Consider the following 25,764-nt stretch of genomic DNA (forward strand, 5'->3'; position numbering starts at 1 on the left):
TGCTTCTGGTTTTGTGTAGTTAGGTAGCTTACATGGCTGTTGCCATGTTTTTTGGTTTGCGCCTGTGTCTGTTTGTTAGAGTCCTTCCTAGAAGGTTTGTAACTCAGATACTAGGGCATGCTGTTTTGTATGGTGTTCTCCTTTGCTAATGAAATGCAATCTGATTTATCAAAAAAAAGAAAAAAAGAAATGTGACTAAGAAATTTCTGTCAAGGGAACTTGAATGTCAAAGTTGAAAATGGTCCCTGGTCGGAGTTTTCTATAAAGATGGACGCATAAAAAACGTTAGACGACTAGAATGCAAGATGACTAGTAGTTATGTTTCTTGAACTATGTGGACATGGCAATGTCGAAATCATTTGCATAGAAACTTACTTTGAGAAGACTAGTATCGGACAGACCTATGAAACTTTACTGTAAGAGATGAAAATCTGTCATAAGTAAATTTCATTAAAATTATTAGACACTAATCCTCAATACCTGAGTGATTTGAGATTACTTGTTTGAGAACTGGTTGCTTTGACGTTGTCAACCGTCGCACCGTAAAAGGAGGTTATAAAGGCAACGCTCGGGTAATCACCTATCAAACGAAGTCTAATCTCAAGATCGCAAGATTGGGATTGTCCTCCCATAAATCGGGATGAGATGCTGAAAGTTGTACAAGGCCACTCGGAGAGCTAGAAACTGTAAAATGCATGGCCGTGCTCAGATGAATCATAGGCTATGATTATCTATTTATTTGATCAGTTGAACTCTGAAACCGAGAAACACCTCTGGACATAATAAGGATGACAACTCTTACCTTATGTTAAAGAGCATGCATCGAGGGACAAAGGAATTAGGAAATGCACACTTGTCCCTAAGGACAAGTGGGAGACTGAAGGAAATAATGCCCTTGGTCCAAGTATGCATTTAATGGTAAGTCTAATAAATGTGGTTCAGTGTTAATTATACAAGTTAATAATTCAGTGAGATCAAGTGAACTGTATGCCTAGCTAGAGGCCGCTTCAGTTCAAGTGGATTAATGATATTAATCCACAGCTTACTCTTGACTGAACCCGTAGGGTCACACAAATAGTACGTAAACGGATCAAGTATTTAATGGCATTAAATACTCCATCTATGGATATTCGGAATCGACGGATCTTGGTTTCAGTGGGAGTTGAGATCGTCAAAGGCAAATAATGAATACTCCGGAAACGATGATATTGCCGAAAACGATGATATGGATCGTATCGGAAATATAAATATTATCCAATTCGTAGATGTTTCCGGAAACGGAAACATGGTACATATCGGAAAATATTATCGGAAATGGAAATATTGCCGGAATTTGAAATATTGCCGGAAACAGAAATATTGTCGGAATCGAAAATATTATCGGAATCGGAAAATAATTCCGGAAACGGAAATATTAAATATTTGTTCGAAACGGAAATTAATATTGTTCGTGTCGGAAATGAATTCCGGAATCGGGAAATTAATCGGAAGCGCGTCATACGAATAAGCATCGGACGAGCTTGCTAGACGAAGGCCCAACGCGAAGCCAGGCCCACGTCCAGCAAGCCCAGCGCGCGTCACAGCAGCCCAAGGCCACGCCAGGCCCAGCGTGCCAAGGCTGCGAGCACATGGCAACGAGCACGCGTGGGATTCGTGGCCTGCTGCGGGCTTTGCGTATGCGCGGGCATGGCCTGCTCGCATGCGGGTCATGCTCGTGTGTGTTTATGCTTGTGTACGAAACCTTGATCGAAAAGGATTCGTTTAAGATTAAATTCTTAAATCTAATAGATAATTAATTAATTGAATTTAAGTTAAATTCAGATTAGTTAATTCGTTTCCTATTAGGATTCTAATACCCGTTTCCATACCCTATAAATAAGTGATCATAGTTCACAATTTATAACGAGTTTTCCAAGTATTCATACGAGTTTTAGGCATAAAATTCAGTCATTATTTGCTGCAAAAAAACCGAAAAACACATAGTACATTTGGGGCAATTCTAGTTAATTAAAGCTAAGGTAGATCCGGACGTGCTGTGGACTATCTACGGAGGGACGACACTTGGAGTCCTAAAGACTTGTTCTTGTTTGGTTCGGGCGCAGCAAGGGAGGGCACGCTACAAAGAATATGCATCCTAAATTATGCTAATTGTTATGTGGCAATTAATTTGGAATCCTGGCTTTTATGGTTTTTCCGCATGATTTATATTCATTTTTATTTTGAAATCTCCAATAGCCAACAACAGACACTTAATTTAATTTCATGACACCCAAAATTATAACCCTTATTTCACGACACCCAATTGAGATCGTAAATTGAATTTAAGTTTGTGAGGGTACATCTTCATTGTCTAATCGAAGTTAATTTGATGTTATTGTGCAATTTACACTGTTTGCAACCTGCAAATTTTGATCTGGTTGATATAAGAAAGCCGATGTGTTCTTGATTTAGTATTCAGATACATTTTGTTGATGGGGTGATGATAAAGGTCGCAAGTTGCGACAACATTTAGTTGTCACAATCATACGTGTCGCAGTTTAATTGGTACATATAGGCGACACGTAGGCTATGTGTCATCAGAATATTTTTACTATCAATTTAATATTTTTACTATGAAAATATGTAAATAACGTAGTCGATATAAAGAAGGAAACAAATTAGCATATTAAGATTTTCCTACCTTTTTTTTGAAATACATATAGATTATATAAGTTAAATATTTTAGTTTCCAATTTAAATCATGATACATAAGCATGTCATGTCATCATTAATTGTGACACGGCTTAAAGGTCGCATGTTGCGACCTTTATCATTTTCGTTGTTGATGTATTATATTGTCATGTGAATGTTGTTTTGTTTGGTGATTGGAATTTTTTGTTTGATTGCGAATAGGAATCTTGAATGCCTAAGACGAGGACGTAAATCAATATTAAAAAGTTCTGGAAATTTGGAGAAGATCATCTGGAGTATGGAATAAGTCCGTTCATTAATTAGTTATGATTCACCCATTTACGGTTTTGACGAGCAGTTAGAGTCATCAGATCTGTTCAATTTCTATGGTCATAATCTTTTTTCATCCTTCTCCTTATAAGAATCTTCTATATACTTCACAAGTTCACATTGGCTATAACACAATTTGTACTCCGTGCTACTATGTCCTAATTAATGCCCTACCAAGAAGCATGACGGTACGTAACTACGTACTAAAGATGATGCCGATTATGTGGTGAATATGAATAGGTTAAAGTTAAGGAATGTCCACATCAGTTGTGCAAAGATTCGTTTTTGCGACTTCAATAATATCAGCAACATCCACGTTAAAAGTTTAATTAATTTGCAAGACCAATTTATTCAATTTTAACTTTATGTTTCCGCGCCGCCAAATTTAAAATTTCAGCCGATTCGAAATAGCATGACCCAAAAGATTCATTTCTACTTTTTTTTAAAAAAAATAATCTAAAGGTACATAGCAACAAATCTCGTTTTCTTCAATTTATGACACTTCATTTCAGATCTTATATGTTTAGATAAGTTCAGATAAATTCTTATAAGTTAAATAAGGTCTTATACTTTCTATAAGGCAATGTAAGTTCTAATAAGGGTTTATAAGGTCATATAAGTTCCAATAAGGTCCTATAAATTCCAATAACGTCTTATAAATTCCAATAAGACAATATAACTTCTAATAAGGTCGTATACGTAGTTCTAAATAAGGTCTTAAATAAAATATGGGATATATGATTATTTGCGTTGTTATATTAAATAAATCATATTTATGTTATTATATTAAAATAATTTGTGATTACTAATTGAAGTAAATAATTATCAATGATATGTAATTAAGTAATATTAATTAATATATTATTATTAATTATCAATATAATTATAATGAAAAAGGTAAATGAACACTTTTAAATTAAGTGTACATCACAAATCAATGGACGATCCCTAAGAGTATGTATGAACTCCTTCCCCAAAAGTTTTAAACTTTGGTGGAACTTGATTTAATATAATTCCTTGACCGTCCGGTCTTTCTCTCAAAAAAAAAATTCCTATAATTGTGAGTTGTGAAATATTCATAGGGAATATTAAATTGTTGTTGTTTTTTTCCCCGTGATAAAGTTCCATTACAGAGTATAAAGAGGTTTATTAATTAAAGCGTTAATCACAAATTATTTTTTTACAAACCGGTCAAATCTATACTTGGATTTTATAAAATTTTGGAAACTATTATCAATATTCTAATGGTTAAAAGTTTAGTAATAATCTAATAAATTTTAAATATCAAAAGCTTTTGTGTAAGACCGTCTAACGGTTAGACCACTTTTTTGGTACTAACTAAACTAATGTAAAACCTAACTAAAAGTAATAAAATCATAACTAATTGAATAACAAAATAGTTAAGGAATAAAGACAAATAGTTAAATTTATGAGTTGGATAGTTATTATTTTTGAACAAACTTATTATTAACTAAAACTCATAAAATCTTAACTAATTGATCTCATTGCTTAACTATATTTAGTTTCATTGCTTAACTATATTTAGTTTCATTGTTTAACTAATTGGTTCAATGCTTAACTAATTTGTTCGGTTGCATAACTAATTGGCTTCGTTGCTTAACTAATTGAATTTTAGACTTAACTAATAAGAATGAGAGTAGTTTGGTAAAGTCAAATGATGAGTTGCAAAAAATAGAAAGGTTGTAACTAAAAAAACAGGGGAAATATATATATATGAATACTATAAACTCTAATGGTGAGCTACAAGATGTTGTGGCTAAGTTTGTCACGTCAAATTTCTAGCTACAATTGATTAAAACTACAAGTTATCACATTGGTGGGTTACAATACTTTGTACCTCTCTATAATATTTTAATTTAAATAATTTATTTATAAGAGCTACCCCCTCCGTCCCGGAATACTTGACCTGTTTTCCTTATCGGGCCGTCCCTTAATACTTGACCTGTTTCTAAAAATGGAAATATTTTAACAATATTATATTATTTCTCACTCAACCCCTATTAACCTACCTACCCCTTACTTCATACAAAAAATAATTAAAAATTCAACCCCTACTCTCCCCCAACCCCACCCCTTTACACATTTCCCACTAACTACATTAAAATAATACCCCACTATCAACTACTACCTATTAAATTAAATAAGTCAATTCAAGTCTCTTAAACTCTGTGCCGGTCAAACCGGGTCGAGTATTCCGGGACGGAGGGAGTATATTTTTTTGAGCTACGTAGCCCAAAATAACTACAAGGTTTTAACAACTACTTATGACATTGTTGTACCAATGGTGGGCTACCTGCTCACATGTTCATTTTTTTTTTGTGAGCATATCCATTTTGTAACCACTAGAGTTGCTCTAAAAGATCTTTTACAGTACTACTTGTTTCCTTTTTTTGAAAAAGTGCAATGCTACTAGTATTTCGTTAAACTTTGAAGCAAAAATATTGGAATTATTACTTTCATTTAGGCCTGAACTTATTATCTAATAAACTCTAAGTATTATTTTTATTTAGTAATAATCTAATTCTGATTATTTAGTTCTGAATTTAATTATTAATCTACAAATTAAATATTTTATTCTTATTAATATAAGAAGTAAATAATAATTGCTTATTTTTAGTTTCATTTAAGCCTGAATTTATCTGAATTTATATGACGTTATTTAACTTATACGTAGTAAGACCTTATAGGAATTTGTAGGACAATATTTAACTTATAGGATCTTATATGCCATTATTTAACTTATAGGACCTTATAAGACCTTATTAAATCTTATTAAACTTCATTTAAAGTTTATTAGATTATTACTAAACTTTTAACCATTAGATTACTGATAATAGTTGATTGCAAACATTAATAAATATAAATTAATAAAGAAATTGTTATTTAGTTCTTATATTAATAAGGATAAATTATTTTTTACCACCTACAAAAATCGAAAAATTAGTTTTTACCACCTAAAAAACTAAAAGTTGTATTTTGTCACCTAAAAAAATTAAAGCTTATTTTTTACCACCTGAAAATGAAAAAATAGATGAAACTTATTCACTATAAATATTGTAGCTAAAGTGCATGGTGAAGACATAAACACTTAATATCCCAAAAAACCCTAAGATAAAATGGTACTACTACTTCTAATAGCATCTCTTTCTTCAGTCATCTTTTTTCTTCTTCTTCTTCTTCTTCTTCTTCCCAAAAGTAAGCAAAATCAAGCATTACGTCCTCCTCCTGGACCAAGAGGGCTTCCCTTAATAGGAAACATGTTCCAGTTTAAACCCTCAAATAGTCACATCTACTTTTCCAATTTAGGCAAGACTTATGGCTCAATTTTCACACTTGGGTTGATGGGTAAGTCCATGGTTGTGATTCAATCAGCCGAGTTAGCGAAAGAGGTGTTGCAAAAACAAGATGAGAATTTCTGTAGTAGGCCGCAAACAGCAGGAAGAAAAAAGCTAAGTTACAATGGGTTAGACATTGCTTTAAGCCCATATAGTGAGTATTTGAAAGAAATAAAGAAGGTTCTTGTTGTTAATCTCCTTAGCTCTAAGAATGTCGACTCTTTTGCTCCAATTCGACAGGAAGAAGTCTCAAGGCTTATTCAAAAGGTTTCTTCTCTCTCTTTTGCTTCCAAAACTGTCAACTTGAGCCAATTGGTTCTCAATTATGCAGCTTCCAATGCTAGCAGGATCACTTTTGGAAAGAGGTACTACATATATACACGACAACATTTATAATTTTTCACTCAGTTTCTCGATCTTATTTTATTTAATTTTTTCTCACACCTATCCAACCTTTTACACATTTCATTTTTTTTTTTGTCGTAATATTTGTGCAAATACTAGTAATAACTATAAATATTATTATGAAACGGAGGTAGTATATATATGAGAAAATGTTACAATACTCCTAGAATGTTTTACTTCTTTTGTTTTATGAATATTGTAATATGTTCAGTTTTATAATGTATTACGTACTACATTTGTTTCAAAATAATCTTTACACTTTTCGTTTTATTCCGCTTCATTATTTTTTTTTTTACATTGTTCCATATTTTATTGTATTCACTCACCGTTTTACGCATTCTTCCTTTTTTTATGTCTTAATATTTATACAAATAATAATTGTAAAAATTATTTTAAAACGGAGGTGGTATGGTATATGTTTTCAAGCGCACAACTTTGATGATTACTATATTTCCAATCATCAATAATTACAAATTGAATTTTTTTTTTCTTTTTTTTTTGATATTCATGTGTGTCGCATGGGTGCCACAGGTACGACGACGAAGACGTGTTTGGGAGCAGATATTGGAGCCTGCTACATGAAGCTGAATACATGTTCACAACATTCTTCTTTAGTGATTATATCTATCTCGGTGGTTGGATTGATAAGTTAACTGGACAATACTCTAGGCTTGAGAAGACGTTTAAAGATTTAGATGCAATTTATGATAAAATCATTGACGACCATCTTCACGCAATTAAGCTTAAATCTGAGCAGCATGATATAGTTGACGTTTTGCTCCGCCTTATGAATGATACTTCCTTTCCGTTTAAGCTCACAATTCACCACATTAAAGCTATTCTAATGGTATGTACATAATTCTACCTTTTCATCTTACTCCATGCATTCTTCCTTTCTACTTATCAAATTAGTTTTTTAAACGAATTTGAACCTGTCACTCATTGTACACAGATCCTCGATCTTAACTACTACGCCAAGACCTCATTGGTAGACATTAATAATGTGTGAATGTCTAATATTAATTGATAGAAGCATAGGGCTCTTGGGAGGTCCAATAGGAGACCGACACAACACAGGGCCCAAAAATTACAAGGGCCAAATATTAAAAAAAAACACCGACAATTTTTTTTTTAAAATCTGTTCTTCTCCTTGAACACAACATGTTTGTTAAATGCTATTCCGTGGAGTATGTGATTTCCTATGGTGAGATTTTTTTTCCCTGAAATAATTAATACTCTCACTTATTACTCTCCTAAAAATCCTCCCAACAATTCCTTAATTAACATTATTTTTAATAATTAATATTTCCTCGATCTACTATAATCTTTATTTTTCTGCATCAATACGCGTTACCTTAAATTAAAATAAAATAAAATAAAAAGTTATATGAGCCTCCCCTCATTTTATATGTAGCACATAACCTCCTAGGCTCCTAGCTAATTCTTGGAGCCGGCCCGTGGATAGAAGAATAAGTTCACTTTAAAAGACCAATTAGGTCGGGTTACTCCGGTCCTTCATTGATGTCATCATGTCATATTACTACGTAGGATTTTAAGATGGAATCCCTGTTGAATCAGATCTTGTGCAAAACTTAGCATGAGAATCATGGGACACCATCAAGCTAGTCATCTCTATTAGACTGCTACTAGCTTGCCCCAGTGTTGATAGATGATTTTGGGGTGAAATGTTCAAAATAGTTTATCGTTAAGATAAATTTGTCAAAATACATATATCATGTTTTTGTGAGAAATTACCGTATAAAAAAATATTGTAATTAACTACATTATAAAAATTTCATGTTATAATACACTACCTTAATTTGGCCGAATAATAAACATTGAATCAAAATTTTGGGGTTGATTTTACTATATGCACCTCACGTGGAACTTATTTACCCATTACTTGTGAGATACACATAGTAATATCAACCTCGAAATTTTGATTTTTCTTTCATAATCTCACTAAAGATATCTTGCAACATAAATTTTTTATAAGGTAGTTAATTATAACTCTTTTTTTATAAGATAGTTTATCGCAAAAGTCCGATTTTATAAGGCAGTTTTTGACAAACTTATCTATTTTAAACTTAAATGTAGCGAAGTACGGAATAGTAATTTAGGGGAACCCTTTCTATCACTCTATCTATCTATATTAATATACTAAAAGAGAGGAAATCAATGTGGTGATAACAAACGTCACTCATTGATTGATCTCTCTTTTAATATTAATTAATTAATATATAATTTTTTTGTCATATTTAACTTACTGTATGTTATGGTAACAATAATTAATATGGAGAAATACATAATAAAAGATTCATCAATATACTTACTAGTAATATTTTTTACTAACTTATAAAGAGAATTTTCTATATATGTATACATAATCTAATTCAAACATACTTCGCATATGTTAGCTAGGTTAAATATTTGAAATTTATACGATTTTTAACAACCAATATATATCATATAAATTAGTCACTTATAACAAAAATAACATATAATCTATCTAGCTTATGCACTAACCATGAGTTTACCATTTTTACGTTTGGTCTAACCTTTTAACCGACATTTGACCGTTATTCTATGTTTAACATATATAGTATATCAAATAAATTGTCAGTTCAAAAATATAATTGATTCATCACCAGTTAACAATAAATTTGATAAATTTATACACACCATTTAACATTAAGATATATTGTTCAAAACCTTACATTTGACACACTTTCCGAAAATATTAAGTTTTAACAGGTGTAATATATAGAATCTCAGTGCATACAGAGTGTAATTTAAACATCTTAACTATAATAATTAATTTTTTTTAAGTGGTTAACGTTAAAGATAAGATTTTGAACGCTCAATATATTATAGATTTGTCAAGACACTAGCTGAAAATTTGGCATGCGTCCTACAATAAAATATTTAACATATTTCATAAATTATTTTTACGTAAAACCTTCTAATCTGTAATTACTTATAGTAATAATCGATTATAATATAAAACTAGCTTAAATCATGTGCAAACACATATATTTTAATATTATTATTTGATCGGCCATATTATTGTTTACTTCGTATAAAATATTCCCCCACCCCCTAAAGTTAATGTAAAATTAATAAATCTTGAACGCACATACTGATTGAATCATCTAATATGAAATTTTCGTTCTACTATGTTTACATATATCATATGGTTAATATGCTGATCCGATCAAGATAATGATTAGATATATTTTCCATTATTTAAATACCGATTTGACTAAAATATTTCCAACTTATTATTTTGTGATACATTTTATTGTCCTATTATGTAACCAATATTTTCTCCATATGTAAACAATATAGAAAATGAAAGAAATATAAAGTACTCCCTACGTTCTTAAATGTTGGTCCCTTTTGAAATCTAAGACAATCTAATATCAGTACATTTGTCATTCATTAAAATGTGTATAATTCTAGTGGTGGGCCGGTTTACACAGGTGGGTGATGGGGCGTGGATGAATTTTATTTTGTACCCGATTTCTCAAGACGGAATTGAAAAGGGTGGGTAGGTGTTAAGTGATCGAATAATGAGGTAAATGAATAAATGATGCCAGTGTTAGGTGGGGATGACTGATGAAAGGAAGGTTGGATGAAATAACTTAAATACTTAATGCTTGACAGGGGTGATGAATGAGGATGAAAATAATTTTGTAATTATGCCATTATTAGTTTGTTTTTAAATAAATAAAACTTTGAAAGGGACAATAACAAATTTATCCGTCATTGTTTTAATTAGGAAAATATTTATAAAAACTATTTTAATGATAATTGTCTACCGAATTTCCACATAAATTTATATTTAGATTATAAATCGTGTATCACTGCAACCTACCAGTAATTAGCCTCGACGACGATAACGGTCGAACAACATCAACATCAACTAAAGTGAAGTTTACATATAGGATCAACTTTTTTTTATTTTTTTTTGAGGGGTCATACTCATACAGGATGTAATTAAACTAACCGTATGCAATGTTGGGTGCCCCTCAATGACCTGTAGATTTCGCCAATATTTTACAAGAAATTTCTTTATTGATTTATTTGTTTTGCAGAATCTATTTTCCGGAGGAGCAAATACAACTACAGCTGGGGTGATTTGGACACTTACTGAGTTAATGAAAAACCCCATTCCAATGAAAAAAGTACAAGAAGAGTTAAGGAAGGCGGTCCTAAACACAGGTTGTATAACAAAACTGGATCTCTCAAAACTGGAATACTTCAAGGCAGTTATTAAGGAATCATTGAGGTTACATCCACCAGCTCCATTACTGATTCCTCGAGAAACAACTCGAAAAACCAACATAAATGGATACGACATTTTACCCAAAACTATTGTTGTTCTTAATGGATGGGCTATTGGACGAGACCCCAAATATTGGATGGACCCAGATATATTTATGCCTGAGAGGTTTTTAGGGAGTTCAATGGATTTGATGGGGATGACAATGATTCCGTTTGGGGGTGGAAGAAGAATGTGTCCTGCTAGCGCGTTTGGCCTAGCCAACCTTGAGCTTGCGCTTGCCAATTTGTTGTTCTCTTTTGATTGGGAATTGCCTGCTGGTTTAAACAAGGATGATATTGACACCAATGTGCTCCCTGGTTTGGTTACACATAAGGAAAAAGAACTTTGCCTTATTGCAAAGAAATTCGAATTCGCAGGAAAATGAAATTCGGATGAATTGAATGAATCATATCAAGTACTCCGTATACAATATCCACTCCAAATAAATCGACCGTCGGCATGAATAGGGATGGCAATGGGTCGGATCTGGACCGGGTCCGACAGGATCCAGACCCGCTTTTTAAGAGGTGGATCCAGATCCGACCCAGATCCGTTGGGTCCAAAAAAATCAGATCCAGACCCAGATCCACTGGGTCTAATGGGTTTAGGGTCGGATCTGGGTCCTAAATGGGTCTAAGCGTATTTGTTTTCCAAAAAAAATTGTCCCTCATTTTTCTTATAATATGTAATTTTTTGCGCCCATTTTTTGTATGTAAACGTAACGTTGCTTTAATAACACCACTAAATATGGAATATTCGTTAATTTTGTTTAGGAAAAAAAATCATATTAGCCTTGTGATACAATAAGTATTTAAAGTTTCTAATATTATTATTTATATGTCACATCAAACAATTTTTAAATAGTTTAGTATCATAAGAACTGAATAAAGTTTAGCACGCAAAGATTGAATTATATTTAAATTTTAATAATTTTTTTAAAATTATATATATGGGTCTGTGTGTCGGATCTGGACCGGATCTGGATCTTTAATTCTTGGATCCGGACCCAGACCCGCCCCATTGAACAAAGACCCAGATCCGCCCCAGATCCACAGGGTCTAATTTTTTTGGACCCAGACCCTTAAAAATGGACCGGGTCCAACCGGATCTGGGTCGGGTCTTGAACCCATTGCCATCCCTAGGCATGAATCATCGTCAAACTTTCTAGTCATAAATTTTATTTCTTATGTTTACACACTTAAAATTTTGCTACCCTATAAAAATTAATTTAATTGGTAAAGTCAAGTAGGTAAATTAAAGATGACAATAAAACTTTAAAGGTTGTACTTAAAAAGAAACGTCTCAAAATAGAAATGTTGTAACTTAAAAAAACAAGAGAAGTATTTAAAAATTACAACTATTGTGTATTCCCTTGGAATTTGTATTTCATGGAAAATTATTTGCTATTAAAATGTTTTATGTTCAAACAACGGAAACCAAGTGCATTCGCAGTACTGGTATTCTTTTTTGATTCTTTTATGTTGTTAGTCCGTAGTTTTTATCAATTAAATTTTGTATTTTCCCATCTAAAAAGGCACAATTTCTATTATACGAAGTATCACCTAATAATCTCAAATTTTATAATACCATATAAAGAAAAAAAAATTAAAAAATTGTTTACATCACTTGACAGTAAAATTAGCGGAATCGTTATTGAACCCACTTCAAGCACTAATATCGAATTTCCCTTACGCACATATTTACATAGTGCAATTTGTTCATTCGAATGCTTAAATCAAAATCATATCATGGGCCAAGCTTTAGCCAAACCGGGCCAAAGCCTCAGGCCAACCCTCTGTTTTTGTGCCCAAAACGCAAAGCCCAGGAGAGGAGAAAAAGGAACATGGTTAGAGGAGTTTTTGATGATGCGGGTGCTTGGAGGTTGACGGAAGAGGAAGTAAATGTTTACTCATAATATATCCTACGAAATATTTTTGTTATCCTCCCACAGCTTCAAAATATTATGCAAGGACTTTCATCTGGGTCCGGTGCAGCGGCTTGTTGTGAGGGATTTCCTCACACATCATAAGGGTATTTTTGTAAATTCGCAGCAACAAATAAAGTAGAAACGGAAATGATAAAGGTCGCAACATGCGACCTTTAAGCCGTGTCACAGTGGTGACATGGCACGCTTATGTGTCATAAATGTATTTGGAAACTAAAATATTTAGATTTTATAACCTATTATACATGTTACAAAAAAGGTAGAAAAATCTTAATTAATATTCCAATTTACAAATTGAATAATGTAACTTTCATTTCAAAAAAATAATTCTAAAACTTTTGATTATTTACATGATACAGGAAATTAAATAAAAAGTACATTTACCAAGTTATACGGAGTACTTGGAAAATAAGAAATACCATGCATTGGAAATAAAAGATTAGGAAAACTGGAAAAGTATTGCGTCATTATTGGTTTTGTTCATCCACCTTCATCTTTTCCATTTACCCTCCGCCCCATTATTGGTTTTTTTCATCCACCTTCATCTTTCCCATTTACCTCCCCCCCCCCCCCCATATGGAAAAAAATTGTTCTTCAATAGTCTATCAGTATTGTTCAAGTGCAGTTCTTCCTCTCTAGATGAACTCGAAAATTACTGGCTCGTGATTTTGTGTAGTGTGGCGGGAGAGACGAACGATTTTTTTTACTATGAAAAAACCTAAAACTAACCTAATTATTAAAATTAAAATAATATTTTAAAGTAATGTATAATTATGAATTTTTATTTACATGAAATATATTATTATGTTATCAATTAGTGTATTTTTAAAATTAATTCGATGTATTTTTTTAATTACACAAACATACATAATTAGATTATAATTTTTATTTTTCTAATTTGTAATTTATAAGATAAAAATATATTTACTATAAATATAATAAATATTTGTTTCCTGATTTATATCGACTACCTTATTTATATATCTTCATAGTAAAAATATTGAATTGATAGTAAAAAAAAATTGATGACGCGTAGCCTACGTGGTGCCTACATGTACCAATGAAACGCCGACACGTAAGGTTGCGACAATATTTTGTTGTCGCAACTTGCGACCTATATCATCGTCCAAGTAGAAATAGGACAAAAGGAAAATAACAATCGAAAAAGGAGTTAAGTATAAAGTTGGGGTCTAACCTTTCATGTTTTTCACCGTTTGGGACTTGTATTTTTTTTTTTCACCGTTTGGGACCTACTATTCATTTTCCGGCCAAATTTAACCAAACCAAATAAAAGGTTAGTCTCTTGGGTTAAAAGTTTAGGTCCTTGAGTTAAAAATACACATGTCATATGGTTAAAAAATCCCATGGCATTAGTAAAGTTAAAAACTTTTAAATCATAAACTTTTAGCTACATTTGAGATTGAGTAGAACGATTTGTTTTCGTTGGTGTAATAATCTATTATTGATTTTTTCGGTTTATTATTTTAGCTAAGAGCATCTTTAATGGTAAGCTAATTTGACAATTAGCTTGTTATGTCACATAAGATTTCAAGTTATTTTATTGTCTAGCTAATTTATGTTCTAATGGCTAGCAAGTAGCTTGTTATTTAAATTGGTCATGCTTATTCCACTTGTCAATTATTTATTTGACAAATTTGGGAGCTAGTTGTCAAGCAAATTAGCTTGGCCAAGCTAATTTATTATCTTCACTCCAATGGTCTAGCTATTAGCTTGAGACTTTTGTAAATTTCAAGCTAGTCCCTAGTTACAACCATTGGAGATGCTCTAAAAGATTTGTGCAAGTAGTGTTCAAATAAAATGAAATAACAGGTGAATTTTGAAAGCACTTAGAGATCGACAATACGAAATAATTTTTTTTTATAAGGATTACATTAGACGAAAATATATTAGACCAAAATTCCGAACCAGCTAGACTGGACATTTATTCTAATCAAATCACCTTGTTGTGAATCTTAATGCAACATTAGCCGAACACATTACTTGAATAAGGACATTACATATAATTATATGATGTATATACACGTGATTTTAATCATTTATTTTGAGTACCACTTTGAAATGCTATTCAAACTAATTGATCCTTACTAAGATGTAAGAACTAACATAAAATAAATTTTGGAGCAGCAATGATGTGAACCCAAAGCCCATCTACCACCATTTCTCAATCTTACTACTATTCACTACTACAAAAATGGGCAAAGAGACCCCTTAGAAAAGACCTCATGTTCGACATAACGGGTCTCTTCAATATAAGAGATCCATTATTATAGATAACGGCTCTCTTATTGCGCCAAATAGCCCATTTAAAATGAGAGGGAAAAAATAAGAGACCCGTTATCTTATTTAACGGGTCTCTAGTGCATAAATAAAATTATTTAATTAATATAATAAAAGAAACAAGAGACCTAGTACAGTAGTTAACGGCTCTCTACATTTCAAAGACCCACCACTCCCGTAAAATAATGTTTAAAAAAAATTTAAAATTGCAAAAGACCTGTCATTTAAAACAACAGGTCTCTACTTTCTTCATGGCGCCAAACTTTTCGCCAAACTTTCGCCAAACTTTCGCCCAACTTTCACCCTAGTTATTTGCCTCTTCTTCTTCCCTGGACATACGAACAAGTAGGGCAACGAAACACACAAACCGAAATCACCACCACCGGCGAATCTATATACAACCGGAGAAATACGTGACGGTTGGCGACTTCAACCACCACCGGCGACCTCAACACAATCTCTAGCAATCTACGAATTCAGGTTTTTGTTCTCATCTCTCTTTAATTTTTTTTTTCGAATTTCTGAATTACGTGTGTGAATTTTGAATTCAATTTATAATTTCTTCTACAAGTTAGGTTCTGTTTCCTGAAATTTTCAGTTTCAATTTCATCGTTCTGTTTTTGCCCTGAATTTCTGAAATTTTATTGGTTTTCCAGTTCATGTTGAAAGTGTTTCGCCATGGTTGGTTGAATATTGTTTTTGTAGAGTTTCTTGGCATGAGTGACACACTGAATTGATCTTTGGTATTCATGGTGTGCGCCCAGTACAGAGTCTACAGACTCAATTTTTATTTAGGTTTTCTTATTTTGTAGTTTAAGTGTCAAGGCACACCTTCTGACCTTCTATCTTTGGTGTTCATGTTTCTATTTAAGTGTCAAGTTTTCTTATTTCTGAGTATCAAGTATCGAACCAGGGAACACAGTCCAATAGTCTGAGACGAACGTCGAGTCCAATAATCTTGGAACGTAGAGCATGATATCTTTAGGTTTTGGTTGCTTTCTTCTATCTGGTTGGTTTAGAGTGCTGCTGTATCTTTTTCTACTAATGATGAAATAATTTAACCATCTTTGAGGAATTATAGAAAATCACAGATTAAAACATTTTTGTATGGATAGGGATAGATGTGCAAGTAGGAGTACACATTACCCTGTACACCTGGCAGAGTGTTGAATGGGGTAACATCTTTCTTTTTCTCCATTTTTGTCATTCGAAACTGTATGTGCTTGGAAATTCACTCTCATATTCCTTCTGTTGGCTTCCCTGGGTACCTTACTGTAAGTTGTCTAGTCTAGTCTGCTAAAAAAATTATATTCAAGTTTCTAGATTATTTTTTTAATAGCTAGTTTTACAGATTGTTCCTATTAGTTGTTTGTGTTAATTTATGTGCCAAATTACTTTTAAAATTTATGTTGACCTAGTACGGTACAATAAGTGTATATTAGTGAAAGTCTAACATGCGTGACTATACTATACAATATGTTTTCATTTCCAATGGTTGGTGTATAGAAAATAGAAATGGATCGAAGTTGGATTTCAACAAAAATTCCGAGTGACCCAGAATATCAAGCAGGTGTAAGGGAATTCATTAAGTTTGCTGTTAAGAATGGTGGAGGCCGCTCCAAGCTACGTTGTCCTTGTATCATGTGCCATAATTTCTTGCATAAGAGACCCGGAGAAATTCTTAATCATTTATCTAAATGGGCATTTGATAAAACATATACATGTTGGATTTGGCACGGCGAATGCAGGGACGAAACAACGGTCGGTAACTCTGAGGCTAATGTTTGTGAAGGTCATAATACGAATGAGGGAGATAGGTTAGAGGAAATGCTTCATCAAGTTGAGGAAGCTTTTGATGAAGACCCTTTCACATTTGAGAGCTTGCTAAATGACTCCGAAAAGCCTCTCTATGAAGGCTGCACTAAGTATACAAGGTTGTCTGCAATAATAAGGTTGTATAACGTGAAGGCGAGCCAGGGTTTGACTGATATGGACTTTAATTTGATACTGGAAGTGTTCAAAGATATGCTTCCAGATGATAATGTCCTTCCAAGTCGTACATATGAGGCAAAAAAGACATTAAGCCTTATGGGTTTACCTTATGAGAAAATTCATGCTTGCCCTAACGATTGCATGTTGTATAGAAATCAAAATGAGTCATTAGAGAGTTTCTCAGTTTGTAATGCCTCGAGGTACAAGAAAGAGGAAGGACGAGTCCCTGCTAAGGTATTATGGTATTTTCCAATAATACCGAGGTTTAAAAGGCTATTTTCTAATGCGAGAGATGCCGAGAAGTTGACATGGCATTTTGATAGTCGAGAAGATGATGGATTTCTTAGGCACCCCGCTGACTCACCACAATGGAGGTTTATTGATGGGAAATTCCCCGAGTTTGCCAAAGAAAAGCGTAATCTACGCCTTGCTTTGTCTACTGATGGGTTCAATCCATTTGGCTCCTTGAGTAGCACTTATAGTACTTGGCCTGTTGTTTTGATTACCTACAACTTATCTCCCACACTTTGCATGAAAAGAAGGTATATGATGTTATCATTGCTAATTTCTGGTCCAAGACAGCCTGGTAATGACATCGACGTGTATTTGGCTCCTCTGATCGACGATTTGAAGATGCTTTGGGAAACAGGTGTAGAAGTGTTTGATGCATATCGAAATGAGAAATTTAATTTGAAAGCAATGTTGTTCTGCACTATTCAAGATTTTCCGGCATATGGTAATTTGTCTGGGTATACAGTGAAAGGGAAGGCAGCATGCCCCTTATGTATGGAGCAATTTCCGGGACATTGGTTGAACGGATCAGGGAAGCATGTGTTTGATAGTCATCGTGTATTTCTGCCATGTGATCATCACTATCGTTACATGAAAAAGGCCTTCAATGGGAAACAAGAATTTGGAGAGCGTCCAAAGATCATGTCTGGTGTAGAGGTGTTTGAGAAGATAAAAGATATCCAGATCACATTTGGGAAGAAACATCGAAATTTTCTTTCTAAGCAAGGGTTTAAGAAGTGTTCAAAATTGTGGAGCTTGCCATATTGGAGATTTCTTTTCGTGAGACATTCTCTTGATGTGATGAATATTGAGAAGAATGTGTGTGATAGTCTAATTGGTACATTATTGAACATCCCTGGGAAGACTAAAGATGGCCCGAAATCTAGAGCTGACTTAGAGACACTTGGGATCAGACAGGAACTCCATGTTGTTGAGAAGGAGAGTGGTCGAAAATACTTGCCTCCTGCTGCGTATACACTGTCTAGGAAAGAGAAAATCGAGTTATGTGAGAGCTTGGCAGGAGTTAAAGTGCCACAGGGGTATTCTTCTAACATTCGTAGCCTTGTAAACATGGATACCTTGAAGCTTGTGGGCCTTAAGTCTCATGATTGTCATGTCCTAATGCAACAATTATTACCCGTGGCTATTCGTTCAATTTTGCCTAAAAATGTTCGACATGCCATTATCAGACTTTGTTTGTTTTTTAATGCAATTTATAGTAAAGTCATTGATCCTAAAGATTTGAAAGCTTTGGAGGAAGATATTATTATAATTTTATGCCAATTAGAGATGTACTTTCCTCCATCGTTTTTCGATATCATGGTTCATTTGACGGTTCACCTAGTAAGAGAGATAAGATATTGTGGTCCTGTATATTTGAGAGTTCAATGGGATTTTGAAAGGCAAATGAGAACGTACCAGGGATATGTTACAAATGCTTATCGGCCTGAGGGTTGTATTGCCGAAAAACTTTTCTACGAAGAAGTAGTCGCATATGTTAGTGAATTTATGGTAAATGCAATGAAGATAGGACTTCCTGTATCTCGGCATAGTGGAAGAATGGATGGTCATGGGACCCTAGGTCGTAAACAACTTGATATGTCTTATGAAAACTGGCACAAGGCACATTCATATATTCTGCATAATGAGGATGAAGTTGCACCATATGTCGAAAGACACATGAGACACTTGAGGAAGTACGATCCAAGGGCGAATCCGAAATCCTTAGCTGAAAAACAAAGCAAGTCATTCATTGTTTGGTTCAAAGATGAAGTAATCAGGGAACTTGAGGACCCTTCAGTAGTAGTTTCTGATCGAGTTAAGAGTTTAGCATTTGGACCCAACTTTAGTGCAACTTACTATTCTGGATATGTTATTAATGGCTGCACTTTTTACACCAGGTTTCAAGATGATATTAGTACTATGCAAAACAGTGGGGTTACTTTGGAATCTGAAGCTATTCATTTTGCTAGTGCGAAAGATAAGAATCCGGTTTGTGCTACAATGCGATACTATGGAGTCATTGAAGAGATTTGGGAGTTGCATTACTCTAAGTTTTCGATTCCTGTTTTCAAATGCCAATGGTTTGACAGTAACGGAGTTGTAGAAAGTAGCTTAGGGCAAATATTTGTCAATCTTAAAAAGACCGGTCACAAAGAGGATCCTTTTATATTAGCTAATCAAGCTAGGCAGATTTTTTATATGAATGACCCCTCTGATAAGAGAATGGCAGCAGTCATCACACCAAGGTCTCGAGTTGCCTTCTTTTCCATCGATGCCACTGGTGATTGTTTAGATGATACTATGTTGGAGGCTAGTTCTTTGGGAAGAAGAAATGTACAAGTTCGGGGTGATGATGATGATGATAATGCTGATGATTCCTCGATGTATGTGAGAGATGACCATAACGAGGGTACATGGGTTGAAGAACAAAAGAATAGCAAGGGAGTCAAGCTAAAGCGAAAGCGAAAGCGTTCTAATTAAAATGTAAATATCGTGTAGAATATGATTGTTTTTGCATAAAACTAACCAACTGATTAGAATCTGATTGTGGCATAAAAGGACCAATTGATTGTTTTTGCATAAAACTAACCAACGTATTAGAATCTGATTGTCGCATAAAAGGACTAACCGATTGTTTTTGCATAAAACTAACTGATTAGAACCTGTTTTCCTTCCTTTTTTAAAATCTGATTGTTTTTGCATAAAACTAACCAACTGACTTTGATTTTCTGTAGGTTGATGGCCAGAAAGAAAAAGCAAGTAGGTCATGATGATGCAAGATTGGATCCTGAAAATTCTGAGAAAACGAGACGTGAGGATGAAAGGGGTCGTACTGTACTCAATCTGGTGGGAAAAGCTATAAGTGCTGGCACCAAACTCCGTTTAGAATGGCATCCAGTTAAAAGAATTCCTATTGGACATCACCGGTCTCATTTTTCCACCTACATTGGTGTAGTTGTGCGTGAAAGAGTAAACATCACCTATAAGGAGTGGTCTCACCTTCCAAAAGGACTCCTAGATGAATTGTATGATTCTATCACGGTAAGCAAACATACTCATCTTTTATCTTTTAGGAAAAATAATGCATAGAGCTCATTTATCGCTGGTGTGCCTGTCTTCCTTCTTTTCTTTTCTCTTTTTATTTTTCATTTGTCTTCTTTAAGCTGCTGCGTAGTCTGATGTTGTGGCAGTGACTTCTGGTTAGTCTGATGTTGTGGCAGTGGCTTCTGGTGGTCAGTACTGATTGTTGTGCAGGGTGTTTTTGGCATTGTGATATATTTATGTTGCTTTATTTTCTGTTGAAGTTTATGTGTTGTTTATGTGTTGCATGTTCATTTGTTTGCTGCTGCTGTATTGCTGCCCCAATTCAGATGTTAAACATATATAACTTATGATTTTGTGTCAATGTAGAGGGGTTTTTATGTCATTGAGAATCGCAAACGTTGGATTCTTTCAAAAGCTGCAAAGCAATGGAAAGCTTTCAAGACTAGATTAAGACTTCAATGGATGTATTTAGAAGATGGAACAATAAGACAACAACCACCATGGAAATATTCTTGGATAGTTAAAGCTGATTGGGATAAGTTCGTGGATTACTGCACTTCTGAGGAGTTCAAGGTAGTATTGTTGTAAATCTCTTAGAAGCGACATAATAAATGTTTAAATTATGTTGAAATTAATAGGCAGTTTACTTATGTTGCAATTTTTCATTTGTACTAACTTTATTGGTCAAAAAATTTGTAGTTATTGAGTGAAAAGAATCGTGAGAGGGCAAAGAAGAAGACCTCAAAATATAGAGGAGGTCGACTTGGGTATCAACATTTTGAAGAACAGATAGTAAGATTTACTTATATTGTATATATTATTAAGGAATATAGTGTGTGATGTTCAAATTTCTCACTAGATACTAACAACATAAATCTAAATTGATTTTCTGCAATATTAGGAACAAGATCTTGAAAAGCGGGGAGTCCATGTGTCACACGTGCCTCGACATTTGACTTGGATTAAAGCTCATTCTTGTCTCAAAAATGGAGCTGTAACTTTCGAAAATCCCACCGATCAAGAAATTTATGAATCAATAGTAAGATATTTACACAAGACTCTTCAAAAAACCTGCTTATTTTTCATTCAACTCCTGTGAATAAGTACCGCATCAATTCTCAAATTGCAGATGGCATTGGAGGCTCAAGTTCAAAGAGGTGAAATAGTTGCTAATGGTCGAGATGATATCTTAGCAAGAGCATTGAATAAGCGGGAACATGGTGGTTCAGTGAGGGCCGTTGGATCAGGCATCACAAACAAAGAGTACTTTGGGTTTAACAAACCAACTGCACCTAGTCAATTGCATACTGAAATGAACAAGATGAGGTCAGAGATGGGAGTTATGCAAAATAATCAAAATATGTTTATGTCTTTCATGATGTCATGCTTAACCCAGGAGCAATTGAGGTCGTTCGTGGCCACTTGTGGTCAATTTGGTAGTTTTGGTGGGCATAATGGTCAGTTTGGTGGTTTAGGTGGGCAGGCGGGTCAGCTTGGTGGTTTAGGTGGGCAGGCAGGTCAGTTTGGTGGTTTAGGTGGACAGGCAGGTCAGTTTGGTGGTTTTGTTGGACAGGCTGGTGGTGTAGGTGGGCAGGCGAGTCAGTTTGGTGGTTTTGTTGGACAGGCTGGTGGTTTTGGTGGGCAAGCTCAGGTTAGTACAGGTGGCAAAGGGTCTGGCCAGGCTGTTTCTGGTGGTGTTCGCAATGGGTCTGATGGTGTTTATGGCGATGGGTCTGGTGGTTTTGGTGTTAATGGGTCTGGTGTTCGTGGTGGGAATATGATAACTACTACCCTGTTAAACAACTCAATTGATCATGGATTGCTCAATATTCCATTTACACAACTGCTAACCGACCCTATTGGAGAACAAGGCAACGAAGGTCATCAGTATACCCATATTTCTTCAGAGGCTCGATCTCAGCATGATGCGTACATTGCATATGGTTCTGAAACAGAAGCTCAGAAAACGAGAAATCCTTCTGTGCATCAAGAGCATCAGGTTCAAACTGAGGTCGAGGTGTACCATGTTTCTTTGCCTCACGCAGACCCTACTAATCAACATGAGGGTGTAACAAGCCATGCACAGCAGAGTAATCATTTGGATATCACAAGTAAACATACTTTTCCTGAGGTATTTAGCATTTAATATTTTATTCCGTCAAAGTGATATCCTTCAATATGTATTTGTATAGTATACGCTCACGAAATTTGATTATGTTCCATAACTTGTATTCATAGGGCTGGAGTGATTGTTGTTTGGCTATTGAAGGCGGCGACGAAGGGCTTGTAATAGTTGCTAATGGACAGGTATACGTACAAAAGACAACAGAAGTGATCAATAATCATGGACTATCAACGCCACCTGGTCACTATCGAGTCAGTATCACAGAAGATATTGTGCCTCATGCTAGCTTGCCATGTCCAAACGACGAATTACAGTATGTCTGTGAAGCTAAGAACAGTTATACATCTTGGCCAATTCACTTGATTCTTCCAAAAAAGGTATTATCATTAAAATTTGATTTTTAATAATGTGCTTATAATTGATTTGAACTGTTGGGAATTTTTTCGGAGAATTCGGATTAGATTATCTAGATATGCTACTGTTGGGATTAGATTATAATTGATATGAACTGTTGGGATTTTATGCTGTTCTGCCTTGTAAAATCTGTGTTCTTGTGAAATCAAGTCTGAGTTTCTGATGTGCTTTGTGGAATCAGACCATTGCTCATGGATTCAGTTTCAAGTTTCAACAGTGTCTGCTTTTTTAATTTTTTATTTATTCAGTTTCATTGCTCATATTCTTTCCTGCAACATTGAATCATGGCATGGCATGGAAACATTCTTTCCTACAACATTGAATCATGTGTGAAGGTTGAAATGTTGAATACGTTAGTTTAAAATTGAAGTTCTAGTGACGGTAGTTTGACCTGATACCATATGCATTACATATAGAGTAACTCTTTTGGTATCTTAAAATGGAAGTGCACGACTAGTTACTAGCTTTCCACCATACACCTAAAGATTATGTCCCCATCCTTTGAAAAAAAAAGCTTTAGGCATTTATAGTAAGAGATTTTTGTAGATAAAAGGAAAAAGAAGAGAATTTGGGGTAAGACTTGATAGTTGATAGTAATTCGATGCGATTAAATCATAGAATGGGGAAACAACTTCCCATTTCAATCACCACAATGCTTCTTTCATAAGGAAGTTCAAACTAAACCTTTAAACTATTTTAATTAAAATAAATATAGATCAGAACGGTCATTTACCCACTTCCAAGTGCCTTGCACCAATATACTCCTAAGAGCTTCCTTTCCATTTCAGCAGACCAAGATATTCTGACTGCTACTTGAGGAGCACCATCACGGTTCCTCTACCATCACCAACAGAAATTCAATCCTCAAACTCAGACAGATTTCTGGAAAACAAATCCATGCAAATTACTGGGACCTCCTCAGTGATTCTGATAAGTTCAGTCCATTGCACAGTTCCACTCTCAGATAATTTAGCATGGTACAAGTAACCATGGTTTGTTGCAACATAGATCATATCCTTGCGGGCGAATTTCAAACAGCGTACATATTCACTCTTGCTGCACCAGAAAGAATAAAAATTCAAGAATACATTGAACAGTTCTAAATGAATGAGAAAGTAACAAGAATGAATGGCAGTTTTCGGTCATTTTTTATAACTAAATCCAGCTACTAATTAGTAATTATCTCAGTTTTGGAGCAAGTCTTCTAAGTTGGTCTGGAACTGACAAGGGAGGAGGGGAGGATACAACCCCAAAAAAGTTTTTTAAAAAAAAGTAAAGTGAACTCTGCCTCTCTTCCCTCGCCCTGATCTACCGCCATTACAGTGCTACCCAAAATTCTCCTCTTCTTAGTTGGTAAGGAGTCTTAGTGAAACATGATTCGCCAAGAAAAAAGAGTTAAAAGATAACTTGGTTACTTGGTTTCAGATATCTTAATTAGTCATCTAGGTTTTTTATTCAGAAGAGTTTTAATATTGCAGCCAACCTCTAATCCGATTCTCCATGGTATAAACTCATCTCATAAACTTATCTTAGTTTGGAAAATGACTGAACTGCATATATAGCAGTACAGATTTGACAAAACCAGTACACAACACTGAAAAAATTGAACTCATTTTTACCAACAGTTACCTCTGATCTGTATTTTGTAAATTCTCGGATTATTTTGAAATTTTGTAAATTCTTGGATTATCATTTGATGTATGTTGTTCATATGAAAAAGGCCAACGCGCACCCGGAAAATGAGGTGACCACTCCGTCCCCACGATCGACATCATCCCAAGGATCAACTACTCACAAGTATGTTATCACTGCCGATGATCTTGAAAAGGTATCTACTAGATGGTTGCAAATTTTGAAAGATCAAGCTATGGGAATGAGAAAGAAAGGTGAAACCATCTCCTTCAGTATCCCAAAAGGTGTATTTTTTAATGAACAACCGTTAGATGTTTTGCTTGACTATGAGGACATGCTTGATTGGTGTTTCCAAAAATCGATTGGAGCAGCCCACTTGAATATTTTCATGAAGTAAGTACTTGTCCTTTTTTAATTCTCTAATTAACATTTAGAGTTTCTTTGTTCATTAACTTGTTTCATGTCCTACTTTTGATGGGATAAGGAACTTGAAAGAAAGATGTCAAGACGAAGGAATTTCGGGTATGTATGGATTTTGCGATAGTAATGTTCTATCTCCGTTGAATCCAACAGTGGAAGAGGCAGATCGGTGTGAATATTTAGTTCGTGCCTTTGGGTGCAACAAGGGAAAGAATCGTAATCAACTATTCTTTGCACCTTATAATGAGAAGTAGGTGCAATGCGTATTTTCTAATTTTATTTTCTTTTGATTCTGAAGATAGTTAAAGTTGTCTTTATTCTATTAATATGTTATTATTTTCTCTTATAATTTGTGTATATAGTCAGAACTGGATGTTAGCAGCCATTAGCCCTTGGAATGCTGTAGTGTATTGGTTGGATCCGGCTGGAGCAGGAAAGGAGATCCCTGAGTTCATTAAAAGAGACATCAATGAGTATGTGTCAACCATACTTGTCAATTTTCCTTGTCAAT

General features: G+C 34.3%; 2 protein-coding genes across 2 annotated transcripts; both read left to right on the forward strand.

The window, feature by feature from the left end:
- Positions 1 to 6,123: 6,123 nt before the first annotated feature.
- On the forward strand, positions 6,124 to 11,927 carry LOC110787264 (6,7,8-trihydroxycoumarin synthase). The gene is made up of 3 exons (XM_021991853.2): positions 6,124 to 6,721; positions 7,293 to 7,608; positions 10,859 to 11,927. Exons 1-3 carry the CDS (start codon positions 6,138 to 6,140, stop codon positions 11,471 to 11,473), a joined length of 1,515 nt encoding a protein of 504 aa, XP_021847545.2. The 5' UTR covers positions 6,124 to 6,137; the 3' UTR covers positions 11,474 to 11,927.
- Positions 11,928 to 16,846: 4,919 nt separating this feature from the next.
- Positions 16,847 to 20,098, forward strand: LOC110787259 (uncharacterized). Its single transcript, XM_021991848.2, has one exon. It carries the CDS (start codon positions 16,847 to 16,849, stop codon positions 20,096 to 20,098), a length of 3,252 nt encoding a protein of 1,083 aa, XP_021847540.2.
- The last annotated feature ends 5,666 nt before the right edge of the window (positions 20,099 to 25,764 follow it).

This window comes from Spinacia oleracea, chromosome 5 (genome assembly GCF_020520425.1).
Source record: "Spinacia oleracea cultivar Varoflay chromosome 5, BTI_SOV_V1, whole genome shotgun sequence".
In the NCBI taxonomy this organism is placed as follows: domain Eukaryota; kingdom Viridiplantae; phylum Streptophyta; class Magnoliopsida; order Caryophyllales; family Amaranthaceae; genus Spinacia; species Spinacia oleracea.

Excerpts from the sequence above, each read along its gene's own strand:
- LOC110787264 (XM_021991853.2), top strand. The coding sequence starts at position 6,138 with ATGGTACTACTACTTCTAATAGCATCTCTTTCTTCAGTCATCTTTTTT. Across the intron at positions 6,722-7,292 it reads AGGATCACTTTTGGAAAGAG|GTACGACGACGAAGACGTGT; the intron begins GTACTACATATA and ends TGGGTGCCACAG. Across the intron at positions 7,609-10,858 it reads ACATTAAAGCTATTCTAATG|AATCTATTTTCCGGAGGAGC; the intron begins GTATGTACATAA and ends TTTGTTTTGCAG.
- LOC110787259 (XM_021991848.2), top strand. The coding sequence starts at position 16,847 with ATGGATCGAAGTTGGATTTCAACAAAAATTCCGAGTGACCCAGAATAT.